The sequence below is a fragment of the Vanacampus margaritifer genome, chromosome 16 (assembly GCF_051991255.1).
Source record: "Vanacampus margaritifer isolate UIUO_Vmar chromosome 16, RoL_Vmar_1.0, whole genome shotgun sequence".
NCBI classification, from domain to species: Eukaryota; Metazoa; Chordata; class Actinopteri; order Syngnathiformes; family Syngnathidae; genus Vanacampus; species Vanacampus margaritifer.
This window is the reverse complement of record NC_135447.1, coordinates 9,657,175-9,670,406: the sequence shown is the minus strand read 5'-3', so window position 1 is coordinate 9,670,406 and position 13,232 is coordinate 9,657,175. Positions and strand designations below refer to the sequence as shown.

Genomic DNA, 13,232 nt, shown 5'->3' with positions numbered 1-13,232 from the left:
TGGTTACAAACTGCAGATATGAAAAGTCTACACACCCTTGTCAAATGCCGTTTTTTTTTTTTTTTACCAATCACATTCAAATTAATGTTAAATGGAAGTCAGCACTCACTTGCCATCATTTAAAGCCCCGCTGATTAACTAAATGATTTTAACACAGCAGAAATGAGAGTTAAAACAAAAGTTCAGGGTTGACATTTTTGGGGAGTTGATTTTAACTACTGCAGTGTAATTTAACATTTTCCGCGTTAAATGGTATCCAGAGTAGGTGTTATTTTAGAGTTGATCACCTAGTGTAAGATTAACTGTGCAGAGATGTAATTAAGCGCCACCTTCGCACCTGCTTTTCTCCAGTTTGAGAGAAAATAAGTCAGTGCCATTTTCCTTTTTCTCGCTTAGAGACTGCACACAAAAACTGGAGTGACAAAATTTGGGATTTTCAACTTTGCTGTGTTAATTTAACACATTTATTAGTTAATAACATTTCTAGTGTTAATGATAGCAAATAATTTTGAGTACTATAACTGGTCTAGTGTAAAATCAACACTGCTCAGTGTTGACTAGTGGTAAATTTCAACCACTAGAGGTGTTTTAACTCCATCTGAGTGTAAAAAAAATTAACACTTTCAAAAGTGTTGTTTTAACTACATGCTTCACTGTAGGTATGGTATTCTTTTGGAATTTTGGCCGCTGAACTATAACAAAATACCACAAACACGTCTCAAAATACGCTATAGTCAGATGAATAGCAGTCAGGCTTCTGTTAGAAATCAAAAAGAAATGTCAGGAAAAGCCTACTAGAACTGCTAAGATTTATTTGGCGTTAAACAGTGGCACTTAAAATAACAGGAGGGTTTCCTGACTCCCGCTTAACGTGAGTTTGGACGTGATTGGCCAATTATGAACACAGAAATATTACAGTTGTAAGAGGGTGTGCACACTTGTGCAACTATTTCATTACATTATTTATATTTACTTCCACTCTCAAGAAAGAAAAAGAATAAATACAAATTGAGATGTACAAGTTATAAGTCAAAAAAGTTTTGAATTCATTCATTTATTTATTTTTATATATGACAAAAACTTGGCATTGAACAGGGGGTGTGTAGACTTTTTATATCCATTGTATGTGTCATTATGGTGAGATTGAAACAAAATAGCGGTTGCAATTTAATACACACAAGAAGTAAAAAGTAAACACACTAGACAGACAAACAGACATAACTAGCTTTTTACTTTCTTTGTGTATTTTACATTTAATACAGAGTAGAGATTTGTAAATTCAATTTAAATAAAGCTATAATCCGCATAGTATTCATTTTGATATTCTTTTTGAGTATCCTATGTGTCTGACTTCCCGTTACTGCTGCTTCTCCCTGCGCTTTCTTTGTTCTCGGTCCCAAGATGGCAATGAAATTAGGAAGTGTGTATGTGTGCGTGTGCGTGTGTGTTTTTCCATTTGCCCGTGGGGCACAAATTTTGCCTAGCAACAAGTGGCCACTCAACCATGTCCATGTGATATGACTAGGAAAGCAGGTTTCAAGCAACTCTGTTGATCTGTTGATAGTGTTCTGTGGTTGACAGATTTGCTGTTCTGTAGATGAACTCCACACAGTGCCATGTTTTAAGATTTTATTTGTGTCGTTTTAATTATTGGCGCTTACAGCTAACAAAAACCCACAATGCACCATCTGGACAAAGGAGAAGGAATTGGCCTTTCGAACAGTATTTTGTTTAATAAATCTGTATAATATGAATATTGATTTGAAATAATATATATAACTGCATTATCTTCAATTGTCTGTAAATTCAAGAATATTTTGTTAATACTTTCCCAACATAACCCATTTATACCATTAAAGTGGCGTTAAGCTTGTTAGCGACAATTTTAGCGTCTGTATTTGCTGTTGTTGAAATGTCATGAAAAACACTTTGGCAAAACACAGCAGTCATTTTATTTCCATCCAATAATGTCCTATTGGATATGGAAGCTGCCAATGTGGCTTTTATTCATCTTTTAACAAACTGGCATACAGTTCTGTTATGTCACAAAAATTACACTTGTCTTGTTTTCTTTTACACATCATAGTCACATTATTATTATTTTATTTTTTTTTGGGCATGATTGATATGTCGTTTTTAAACACGTGGAACATATTTCTGTACATTAATTTGTGGGAGGATCTAAAAGATGCCATTTAAAAGGATTTGCGGATGCATTTAAAGTCATGAATACATGAAAAATGCCAGGTAAGATGATTCTTTTTTACATAGTTTACAAACATAATCACACATCGTGAAATGTGAAGACACATCATTCAAAACGCATGTTTTCAGTCATTAAGGCCAGCGCCACAGAACGGCAAATTTAGCAGCAATAATTGCTACGACAATGAATACTTTTTAATCCTGGTTACATATTTTTGCAATGTCACTATTTTATGTATGTTATTATTTTTTTTGCCTGTTAGCTTCCTTTCCCCTCAATTAAAACAAACTGGCGGCGAACGGCCTGTGCCAATGTAACCCTTCATTAACTCTCCCAATGGAAACAAGTGAAATAAGTGCCGGGCCGTGCTTGCCTCCTCAAGTCATTACATACAATCATATTTACAGTAATGAGAATGTATAGCGGTGCTCCTCCCGTGACGTTTACAACAAGCAAACTCTTTTATGTACCTATTTTTATGATACATCTTTGGAAAAGGTCCAGCCTGCTTAAGTGCTCAGTGAAATCTCGTCATTAGGATGCTAATAATAATACTTTGTGTACTTTGTGTACTAGTGTGTGCGTGTCTTCCTTCCAAAGCCAATTACAGCTCTTATTTGCTGAAAACTCATCGTTAAGTTTGCTCCAAAAAAAAAAAAAGTTTGCTCAAAATAACTGTTAAAAAAAAAAAAAAAATCCCATATGCTTGTCTTTACCTACAACCCTGCAACAGTGTAATTTGCCAAGAAAATGAGCCATAGGAAGAAAATCATTAACATCAGCAAAAGTTATTCCAGGCAGAGAGAATGGCTCAATGTGCTGCTCAATGAGCGGTGCAGCCTTTCCCGCCTCCAGTGTCCGTCCGTGCTCATCTCCGTAGCGTCATCTCGCAACATCTGCCCGACATGACAGGGAAGTGCCACTAAAACACATTTCCTCAGGATTAAAAAAAAAAAAGAAGAAGAAAAAAAAAGTTGAGAGGCTATGACAGCTGCAAATTGCCTATTTCCTCCCCTGAGCCGCCCGCTACATTTTCCCCTCCATGTTGACTTCTTTGAATTGTCCCGTAATTGCTTGAAGTCGCTTTTCCCGCCACCCTCCTCATTTCTGGTTTATCTCATTGCCTGTTGCCGTCCGTCTCTCATTACTCATCCTGCTGGGAATAATTCTAAGTGACTGGAGGTGTTGGGCTGTGAGAGGAGCCAAAGGTTGTAAAGACGTCATATCTCTCGTGCTAGCGACTCCACTGCGCTCGCCTTGCTTTTGTCGCCGCCATTTCATTTTGCGCCGCTCACGGGCAGCACTTAATGCGTTGTTGTTGTCATTTATGACCCTTCATCTACTCGAATGTACTCCATAGGGCTAATTATTGTACTCGGAGGTCACTTTTTCCAGGGCTCTAAAATGCGTGTTCCCAAGATGCAAACGTCAAATGGCAATGATGCAAAGGCAGAGACTTCAGTGAAGTGGGCCCTTGGAACTAAAACAGTATGAAGAAATGTGCAACTGTGTTCATTTAAATGTTTGTTTTTCCATATGTGCCCTGCAATTGACTGGTAACCAGTCCAAGTTGTAACCGACCCACCTGAAAGTAAGCACACTTGCTCATAAATATATTCAGGGCTGGATTAGCCAATGGACATCTGGTGGGCTGGCGTTTTTTTTTTTTTTTTGCATTGCTATTTAATTATTATTTTTCCTCCATTACGAAAGATCAGCCCATTAAAACGGAACCAATCGACATCAGTTGCAGAGCTACGTGGTAATCAGGAGTCATTTCTGAATCAAATCTTTAAAATATTATTATTATTATTATTATTAAATATCATTTTTATTCGAAATTTCAAAAGAATGTAAAAATGAATGGAATCGTGAGAAGTTTTGAGAAAAAAGGCCTCAAATTTGCATACACAAAAAAAATACGCTTGGTGGAATGGATTTTCAGCATATCGATTAAAAAAAAAATGCGAATTTTGACTATGAGAACAGGTTTTGTGAATAAACGATGACAGGACCGGATACATGTGACGTGGCACGTTTTGACTACATAGTACGTCATACATACATATTATAGTCACAAAAAATGGCGGCTGACGATAAATTAAGGCATATTTTGGGGAGCTTTCTGGAATTAATAAAATAAGCAAACATTAATCTTTTGTTGACAGTTAGTAGTCGCAAAATAACAAATGGAAACGTTATTTGGCGCAGTTTACATTGAATCAAATGGCAGTGCAAAAGCAAGATTATTTTTAGTACCACTTTAGTCATTTGTTTTTAGTCAAGTCAGTACCTTTTAGCTACAGCAGAGTTCTGATTAACCGATCAAAGTGGAAGTCAACCTTAAACATTTCCTGACAATAATATGTTATATGTGATCTCACTAGTCTAAACATGACATTCTGATTACTATTACGTTTGTGGAATAAGAGTTATGAAGCAAAATCCAGCCATTTTTATTCATCTCAGGGGCGGCCATTTTGCCACTTGCTGTCGACTGAAGATGAAATCAGGTCTCAGGCAACGGCCAATCACAGCTCACCTGTTTTCTAAAGCGGCACTGTAATTGGATGGTACAATAGTCAGGTTTCCATCCAATTGTTTTGATTTTTTTAAGCAAATTTACTGAAAATGCGCAAAACGGACAACTTATGCCCGTTTCCATCTGTTTTTCTTTTGCGAATATTGAGAGTGGACTGCGTCGCTGTAGGTGGCGCTATACACCATTGAGATGTGATCCACCAGTAATTTAAAAGAAGAACAGGAAGTGACTGCGTCGTGCGTTTACGTCGTATGAGTTTTCGTTTGCAGTTTTCCATCTAAAATTGCATGAAAATTTAATCGTCTGACGCCTCAAATTTTTTTACATTTTCTTTTTTGTTTAATTACTTAATTATTTAAAGTCAAGATTAATCACAAATTTTATATCTGTTCTAAATGTAAAATACATTTTTTTCTAGGTTTTCATACTCTTCCACAAAAGTGGAAAAAAAAGTGAAACTATTAGAAATAGTTCAAATGAATTTTTGACGTCTATAGCCGTCAATGGCAGTGAATGAGTTAACCAGAATACCATATTTAGACCAGTGGAGCTGCATAGAACATATTATTGTTAAAAAAAAAAATTGTTTGGGGGTTGACTTCCCCTTTAACTCCTTGAGAGCATCGTGTGTTGGAGGCAGAGGAAGAGCTGACAGTAAAAAATAAAATAAAATAGCGCATCATGCTTCCTGAAAAAGAAAATCAGAAGGTTGGCCTGTCTGGGATGCAGCGAAGCACGCTGCTTCTGCGGTTTTGTCTTGGAGAGCACGTACAGTTGAGTGTGGCCTTTGGCAATGTGCTTCTTGTTAAAAGAGGGGATGTACTTTTGAGTGTGAAGCAGGCTGTGGATGGACTGTTTGCCCAGACAGCACTTCTCAGTTCAGCCATGCACTGACTGCTATCTGCTCCCGAGCTAAGACACAGATACGGCCGCACTACTGATATCTTTTAACTCTTAAGAAGGAGAGGAGTTTTCTTTTTCAATGAAAGCCTTTGCAGTTCTTTCTGGCAACTTCTCTCGGGGGAGTTGGCGCGGGTTTGAATGTAAATGGCGGGGCGAACAAGCAGATGATGGATGTTTTTAGTTGCTCCCACAGTTCCAGTCCAGGATGAGTACGGACAGCAGCAGCAGTGGACAGAGCGGCGCCGCAGAGCCGGCTGCTCCTCGCTGCCTTTCGGTGGCCCTCGACTCCGTGTTGGAGTCTTTCTCGGAATATGGCGGGATGATGTTAAATTCCTCGCTCTTCACCTCCTCCCGCTCCACTTCCTCGCTGGTCTCAATCTGTGAATGGAAGTGATTCAAATTAGAAGAGGAGGGACATGTGAAGGAAAGCAGAACAGATGACACTCTTTCGGTTTCTTCAGGTTCATATCAGGGTTATGATTGTTTTGGATTTTTCAATAGTTCGTTTTTATTTTGTTTGGATTTTTTAGTTTTTTTTGATCCATCCACCCATCTAGTTTTAGTTAGTTTTTAGATTAGGTATCTCTTTGACTGCCAAAAACGTTAAATAACGTTTAGTAAAATCCTATGGATGAGTGCCAAAGACGTTAAAAGACGTTTTTTTTCAAAACTGAGGTGAAACTAACCATTTTCTATTGTTGATTACTGAAAAACGGAATAAGGTAGAAACAAACTTTTTTTTCTGATGAAAGATGAGAGTCCAATCTTTCATTTGGTAGTATGTGTGTTTCCATAGTCCAAACACATAATTTTCTGTGGACCTTGAGAGATCAGTCAAAAATGCTTAAATCGGCTGGCACCCACGGCATCCCTTTTCTGAAAACGTCTGGCAGTCAAAGAGGTATGTTAGTTTTTATCTTTTTTTTGGGAGTGGGGGCTTGTTTTAGTTGAGTTTTTATTAGTTTTAGTATTAGCTTTACACTCCTGTATAAAAATTATTCACAAAGGCCACAATATTTTTGCTTTATTTATAGCTAGTTATAGTTAGTTTTTAGAATGGGTATGTTAGTTTTTATGTTGTTTGGGGGGAAATGCCTTGTTGTGTAGTTTTTATTAGCTTTACGCTCATGTATATAATTCATTCACAAAATTCATTGACAAAAGGCAAAAATATTTTTGCTTTATTTATAGCTAGTTTTAGTTAGTTTTATAAACGTTTTCATTTTTTTTTTTTAATTAATTTTGGTTTGTCAACTTATTTTACCTTCCATTTTATTTTGTTAGTTTTCAAGAAGTATCATAACCTTGGTTCATATATTATTGGTGTTTGATGTGATTCTGATTTGTAAAAATATTATTTCTTTAAAATCTTTAATAATGTAAATTTTAGCCTAAATAAAACAATAAAAAAATATCACTTTTTAAGCTGAAAGAAAATATTGAATTTCCACTGGACCGCATGGGTTAGGATGAGTTTTTATCTTTTCATCAATAAAATAATACCCTACATCAGTTAAACATCAAATTTAAAGAAATTCCCTCAAGTAAAAGGAATCTCTTCAGGTAAAAAGTCGCATTGTGCGGTCACATCGACCTTGACAGCAGAAAACAATTCAGCTCATCCTTGAGTCCAAATCAACATTTGTATCAAATGTGAAGAAATTGGCCCCCGGCAATACTAACTAAGACTGCAATCATAAAAATGGACTGGATGAGTGAACAACCTGGAAACATATTTTTTTCCCCATTTCTGGATGTTGCTGAGGTGAAACAACAACAGGTTGATACCGCACTTAAATTGTTACACGTTGGGTAATGTGTTGTTGGCTGATCGGAAACATTTATGCATGCTGTAGCTTAATATTGTTTGCTGTCTCCGCTTGGCGTGTCACGAAAAACAAAAGCTTTGATTGTTTTTGATCGTTGAACAAAAGAGATGATTTGACGTCGGCCAATCAGCAGACTGATCTGCCACCTGACCTTATCGCTTCGGTAACTCCAAAAGGTAACCAAAAGTTCCGTATCAGATTGTAACTGAAAAACACTCAGTCCATGAAAATAACCAAATGCCAAAATTCACAAAATAGTTTCTTTTCATAAGTCTCAATGGCCACTCTACTTAAAAGCTTCGATCTATTTGCAGCTGTAGCAGATGAAGCCCGTAGTGTGTACACTGTAAACACATTTGCTGCTCTGTGATGTGAGCAGGAAACAGCTGTCACCACGGAGAGTCACTCAGCCAGCTGTCGACCGATGTCATGACACTTTCTAGAGCCCCAAAAGCCAGGATGTGCACTTTTCTCCGCTAATGATTAATTAAGTGAATTGATGCGTGCTTGCATTCATATGGTTAGCACATATGGCTGTCATTGCGCCGTACTGACCGTTGCAAACGATCATCAGTGATGCTGGCCATGCTCAGATCACATTCAATCACTTCCTAAGTCATTCAGCTCACATCAACAGATCCCACAATGTCAAATAAAAATAAAATACCTCAAAAGGGGTTTATTATTAAATAAACTGTGTATGAATGTTGAATGCAAGCCACCAGTGGCAGGTTTTGCAGCAGTGGGGCGTTGTAGGAGGATTATGAGGAAAGAAAGAGAATATAGAGTGAAGGGGTGTGCATACATGAATATTAAAAGTTGAGGGCTGAGCCTAACGTTGCAAACACCTTCAGCTAATCCGTGACCACAAAGGGCAGGAGGGAGTTTGGAGTAACAGGGCGTTCCGCTAATCTGTTGTTACCGAGGCGGTTGCTGGCCCCGAATGATTGTTGCAATCCCTGCAGGTGCCATTTTAGTTTGAGTTAAGTTAGTACGGGTTGAATTCTCGCGTGGCGAGGCGGTGATCGTGCACCGAGAAGGCTTACTTACGGTGGTGAATTCTGGGAGCGAGTTGACGGCGTGAACCTTCTCCTCGCGTACTCTCGGGGAGGGCTCCGGCGCTGGAACGGGGCTGGTCTCAGCGGGGGGTGCCACGGAAACTCCCATGGAGCTGATAGCAGCACCTGAGGCAGAGTCAGCAGGGGGGGGTCTTTGCATGGTTCATTATTCATCATCACCAAATCATTCTGACTTCTCTACTCTGTCCTATATTTGAATACATGTGACGACTGCACTGTGTGGGTTAATAAACGGTAACAAATGATTATTACTAAATAATCATTGGCTAATGGGATAGCTAACCTAAACCTAAGAGGGTTATCAGATCTAAGCTACATCATAGAACAAATGGTTAAAACATCAATACATCCATTTTCCTATTCATATGAATCCAGGGAAGTTAAAATGTCAACGTTCTTTTAGTTTTTATGAGTTGGTTAATGTGATGATCAATCTAGCATGTGCTAGCTAACGTTGCTCATTAGCCACGATACAAATCTTTAACTACACAACTGTAGTACACAAATTAAATAACAAACAAAAAAATAGAATACAGACATAATCAAAACAAAGTACTCAAATCAAATTTTTTAATGTTTTTGCTTTTAAGTACATTTAATGTGACAAAATGACAAAATTAACGAAGCAACATCAAAGAACAAATGGTTAAAATAATTTACATGAATCCAGTGAAGTGAAAATGTCAATGTTATTTTAGCTTTTATGAGCTTGTTTAGGCATATGGTTAATGTTAGGGTCAGGCTAAAGTGTGCAAGCTAACGTCACTCATTAGCCACAATGCAAATCTTTAAGTAAATTTACTTTTGACACAACGCTACAAGCTACTTATTAGAGAAACATAGCAAGCTACGCGACAATAAAATGACAAAATTAGCTAAGCTAAGAATGACATTTTGTAATTTTACTATTTAGCATATTTACGAGAATTGCTTTCATACATTGCAGAGAGTGACTCTTTCGAAAGAATGGCAGGTAAGATTAATTTATCCAGTGAAATCAAACATCAATGTTTTTTTGTTTTTTTTGTGAGATTGTTTTGGTCAGGCTAGCATGTGCTAGCATTAGCTACGATGCAAATCTTGTACACTAAATCCGAGGAAATAGACATAATCAAAACTCCAACAATTTTTTTTTATTTTATTTGTTTTTATCTTTACTTTTAAGTACATGCAATGTGAAAAAAATACTTTTCATAATTTTAATTTTTTTTTAAAAATACATATATTTTTTTCATTGCCATCCAACCCCAACACTATTACAAGATTGACATGCAAACTTTTTGAAATAGATGGAGCATTTTAAAAGTACTCTATTACAGAAAAACACTTGTTATTATGATTTATATTGGAATAAAGGTGATTACAGCCAGAAAGTGGATTGTTTTGACCACCAAAGGACATGCACTCACGCAGACAAATGTTGTTTTTGAACATGTGCAGGATGCGCTGACAGCCCTGCCATTCGTTGCCGCTGCCATCACACGTGCACCACTGGGACACTTCTGTACTGCTGTTGCTCACATAGTTGGGAGTCATAATGGTGCCTGCAAAAGACAGCAAACATCCATTTTAAGTTAGCTAAGATATTATTAATGCTCCGTGCCTCTGTTGAAGACGCCATGCAGACTACTGTCAATACTCGCGTTCATGCAACAGTGGAGGAAAAATGGGAACGCAATCAAAAGTAAGACATCTTGATGAGCCGCCAGTCGAAATACAACCGTGAGATTATTTTTGGGGGTACTATTGACAGGAATCCCAAAGCAGTAGCAACAAAAGGAAAAGCAATGGCAAGTTTTTGTGAAGAACTGTGCATGAAGTAGACGGAGAAAGCAGAATTTTTGGGGACTGTGTCTGCCGATTAGGACATTTTGGCAAAAAAACTTAAAGCATTTCTAGCTTGTCAATGAACTTTACATAATCTTGAAAAAAGAATTACAAATCCAGAAAAAAAAATTACAATACAGTATATGATTAATAAGTCAATGTGGTTTGTTTAAAATGGCTTGAGAGTGAAAGCTATTGATTGCGGACAAACTCACTAACAGAAGTAGCAACATAAAACCAAAAGTTAAAAGCAAGAAACTAGTCAAAAAAAAAAAAAGTTACTTTCTGGGGTAAAAAGGATTATAAAAGCCAAATAGCACTGCAAGACACCTGCTGATGAATTCTAATCATCTTTCACGCCGTGTTTTCTGACTTTCCCACAAAACGATTCCATCTCTTCACTTCACATCATTCACTCACCGATGAGTCCGGCGTAGGCCTTGAGGCACATCGCTCTGCTCTCGCGCATGCAGCCAGAAGCAGACAGAGGAGCTGGCTGACAGTTGTGTTGGAAATCAGCAAAGCGGGATCTGACGCACACGCACGCACACAAAAACACCGTTTCAGAATTTTAAAGGCGCCTTAAGGGTGAAATGTACCGATTCTGCTTTGAGTTGTAGATGATCACAAAGTATCCCACCAGACGTCTTCCTTAGAGTGAGATGCTCAACCCAACTTTTCTTTTATTGGGTAAAATAACTTCTTTTTTTTATCACTCCCACTAACAGACACATTCCACACATGTCCACTGAAAGTGGAAATCATGTTCACGGGGTTGAGGGACCGAGCCTTGCTGCTAATAGTTGGAAAATGTTGGGTCCAAAATTACCCAATTTTGATCAAAAATGAGGCCAACCCGCTACTTGGGTCAGTTTGACCCAACTTTGGGTTATTAATTGACCCAATTTTGGTCAAAAATTAGGCCAACCCGCTACTTGGGTCAATTTGACCCAATTTTGGGTTATTAATTGACACAATTTTGGTCAAAAATTAGGCCAACCCGCTACTTGAGTCAATTAATAACCCAAAGTTGGGTCAAATTGACCCAAGTTGCGGGTTGGCCTAATTTTTGACCAAAATTGGGTAATTTTGGATCCAACACTTCCCAACTATTAGCAGCAAGGCTCGGTCCCTTCACCCCCGTGAACATGATTTCCACTTTCAGTGGACATGTGTGGAATGTGGTTAATTAATAACCCAAAGTTGGGTCAAATTGACCCAAGTAGCGGGTCGGTTTAATTTTTGACCAAAATTGGGTTATTTTTGACCCAGCAGTTTTAAGAGTGTAGTTTTATATTCTTTACCTTGAACATGTTTGTCTGTAATTTTCTCCTGAAAAACAAATCTCTCTTTTTCCCCCCCGCTGGTCGATGTGGTACACAATCAGCACTACTTGTCACTCTTTTAATAGGTCGACTGATTGATTACAAGTTTGAAGGCACCTGTGATGCGAACACATGTCGCCATGTTCACATTATGTCAATCTTTCAATTATTTTGATCCAGGCCTGTTCCATGAGTAAGTTTTTTTAAATAATTATGTTGAACAGCAATTCAGAATCACATTCTAAGAACTCCTGGGTCAAATTTAACTCAATTTGGGTCAAAAAGCTGCTATAATTGGGTCACTTTGACACAACTTTCTGGGTCATTTTAACACAAACAACCTAATACGTTGGGTCAAATTGACACAAAAAGTGGGTTGGCCCCATTTGGACCCAAATTGGGTTATATTTGACCCAACTATTTTTAGACTCGGTTCTCCCCCTTCTTTGCGTAGATTCTGCCAAATGACTGACAGTAACATTCACCTCCAAAAATGTCCTCAGCTCTGTAATGAACATGCAACCTTTCTCACCTACACAGCTCGTCCCTGGAGCAGTAGTTCTGCAGACTGAGGCAGTTGGGCTTGCCAACTCGCTCCTCCCCCTTGGTGTTCTCCTCATAGGAACACGACGGAACGATGGTTTTCCTGCGGCGCTCCCCGCACAGGGTATCGGAACAAGGGCAGAAGAGCAGGGCGAAGCTGTACTCCTCCGGGACTCGCTCCAGGAAGCGCCGCAGGGCCCGGTGGCATTTCTGGCGGTTGCAACTGTTGTCGGAGGCCGCCGCCGCTCGCTTGGTGCACGCCACCACATACTCGGAGCGCAGGGAGCCGCATTTCTCATACAGGCCGCAGTCCTGGGCCGCCTTCAGACATTGATTGTGACCGTCCACGGATACGGAGGAAGCTGGTGGGGAAAGAAGAGTGTTATGATTACAAAGAAAGAAACTTTGATAATGAATTCATTGTTTGATATTTGTAGCCGTACCTGCCATGATGGAGGCCATGTGAGACATCTCGATGTTTCTCACCAGGCTAAACTCCAGTTCTTCATATGGAGACACTTCATACTCATCGTATGCTAAAAATAGAAGCAAAGTCTTCTCTTAATTGCACATCAGGAAGGACAAGCGCTACAGAATTCAATATAAATCAAGCCGTTTTTGAGTAACCCTGCAATCAGACTGCTGCCTCATAGGCTTTGCAGTTTAGAGTAATGGGCCACAGGCCAAAAGAAGAGCTTATCCAATTTTGGCATTGGATCCAGGTAAAAGTTGCAGATCCAGGATTTTTTTTCCCTTTTTGCGACATGGCAATATCTTTTCGCACTTTCCTCAATTTCTCAGTAAATGATGCATGACAAGTGGTGGGCTGTGCATTACGGAGGCCTTCAGTGGGGACTTACCCGACTTAAACTGCTAATACCGCCACTATCATGATGCAATTATAGAGTCCATCAAGACTATACAAAAATATAATATAACAGCAGGCATTCACCATTTAAATCGCAGATGTAACAGCTT

General features: G+C 38.6%; 1 protein-coding gene across 2 annotated transcripts in view; it reads right to left on the bottom strand.

Moving 5' to 3' along the window:
- Window positions 1–656: 656 nt before the first annotated feature.
- gfra3 (GDNF family receptor alpha 3) overlaps window positions 657–13,232 on the bottom strand; it is a 31,505-nt gene continuing 18,929 nt past the window's right edge. For both annotated transcript variants that reach the window (XM_077547608.1, XM_077547607.1), the window contains 6 exons: window positions 12,698–12,790; window positions 12,244–12,616; window positions 10,807–10,916; window positions 9,969–10,103; window positions 8,531–8,664; window positions 657–6,029 (listed from right to left, as the gene is read on the bottom strand). In XM_077547608.1, coding sequence (XP_077403734.1) covers window positions 5,829–6,029; window positions 8,531–8,664; window positions 9,969–10,103; window positions 10,807–10,916; window positions 12,244–12,616; window positions 12,698–12,790 — 1,046 coding nt within the window. In that variant the 3' untranslated portion in view covers window positions 657–5,828. The remainder of the gene's footprint in view (window positions 6,030–8,530; window positions 8,665–9,968; window positions 10,104–10,806; window positions 10,917–12,243; window positions 12,617–12,697; window positions 12,791–13,232) is intronic.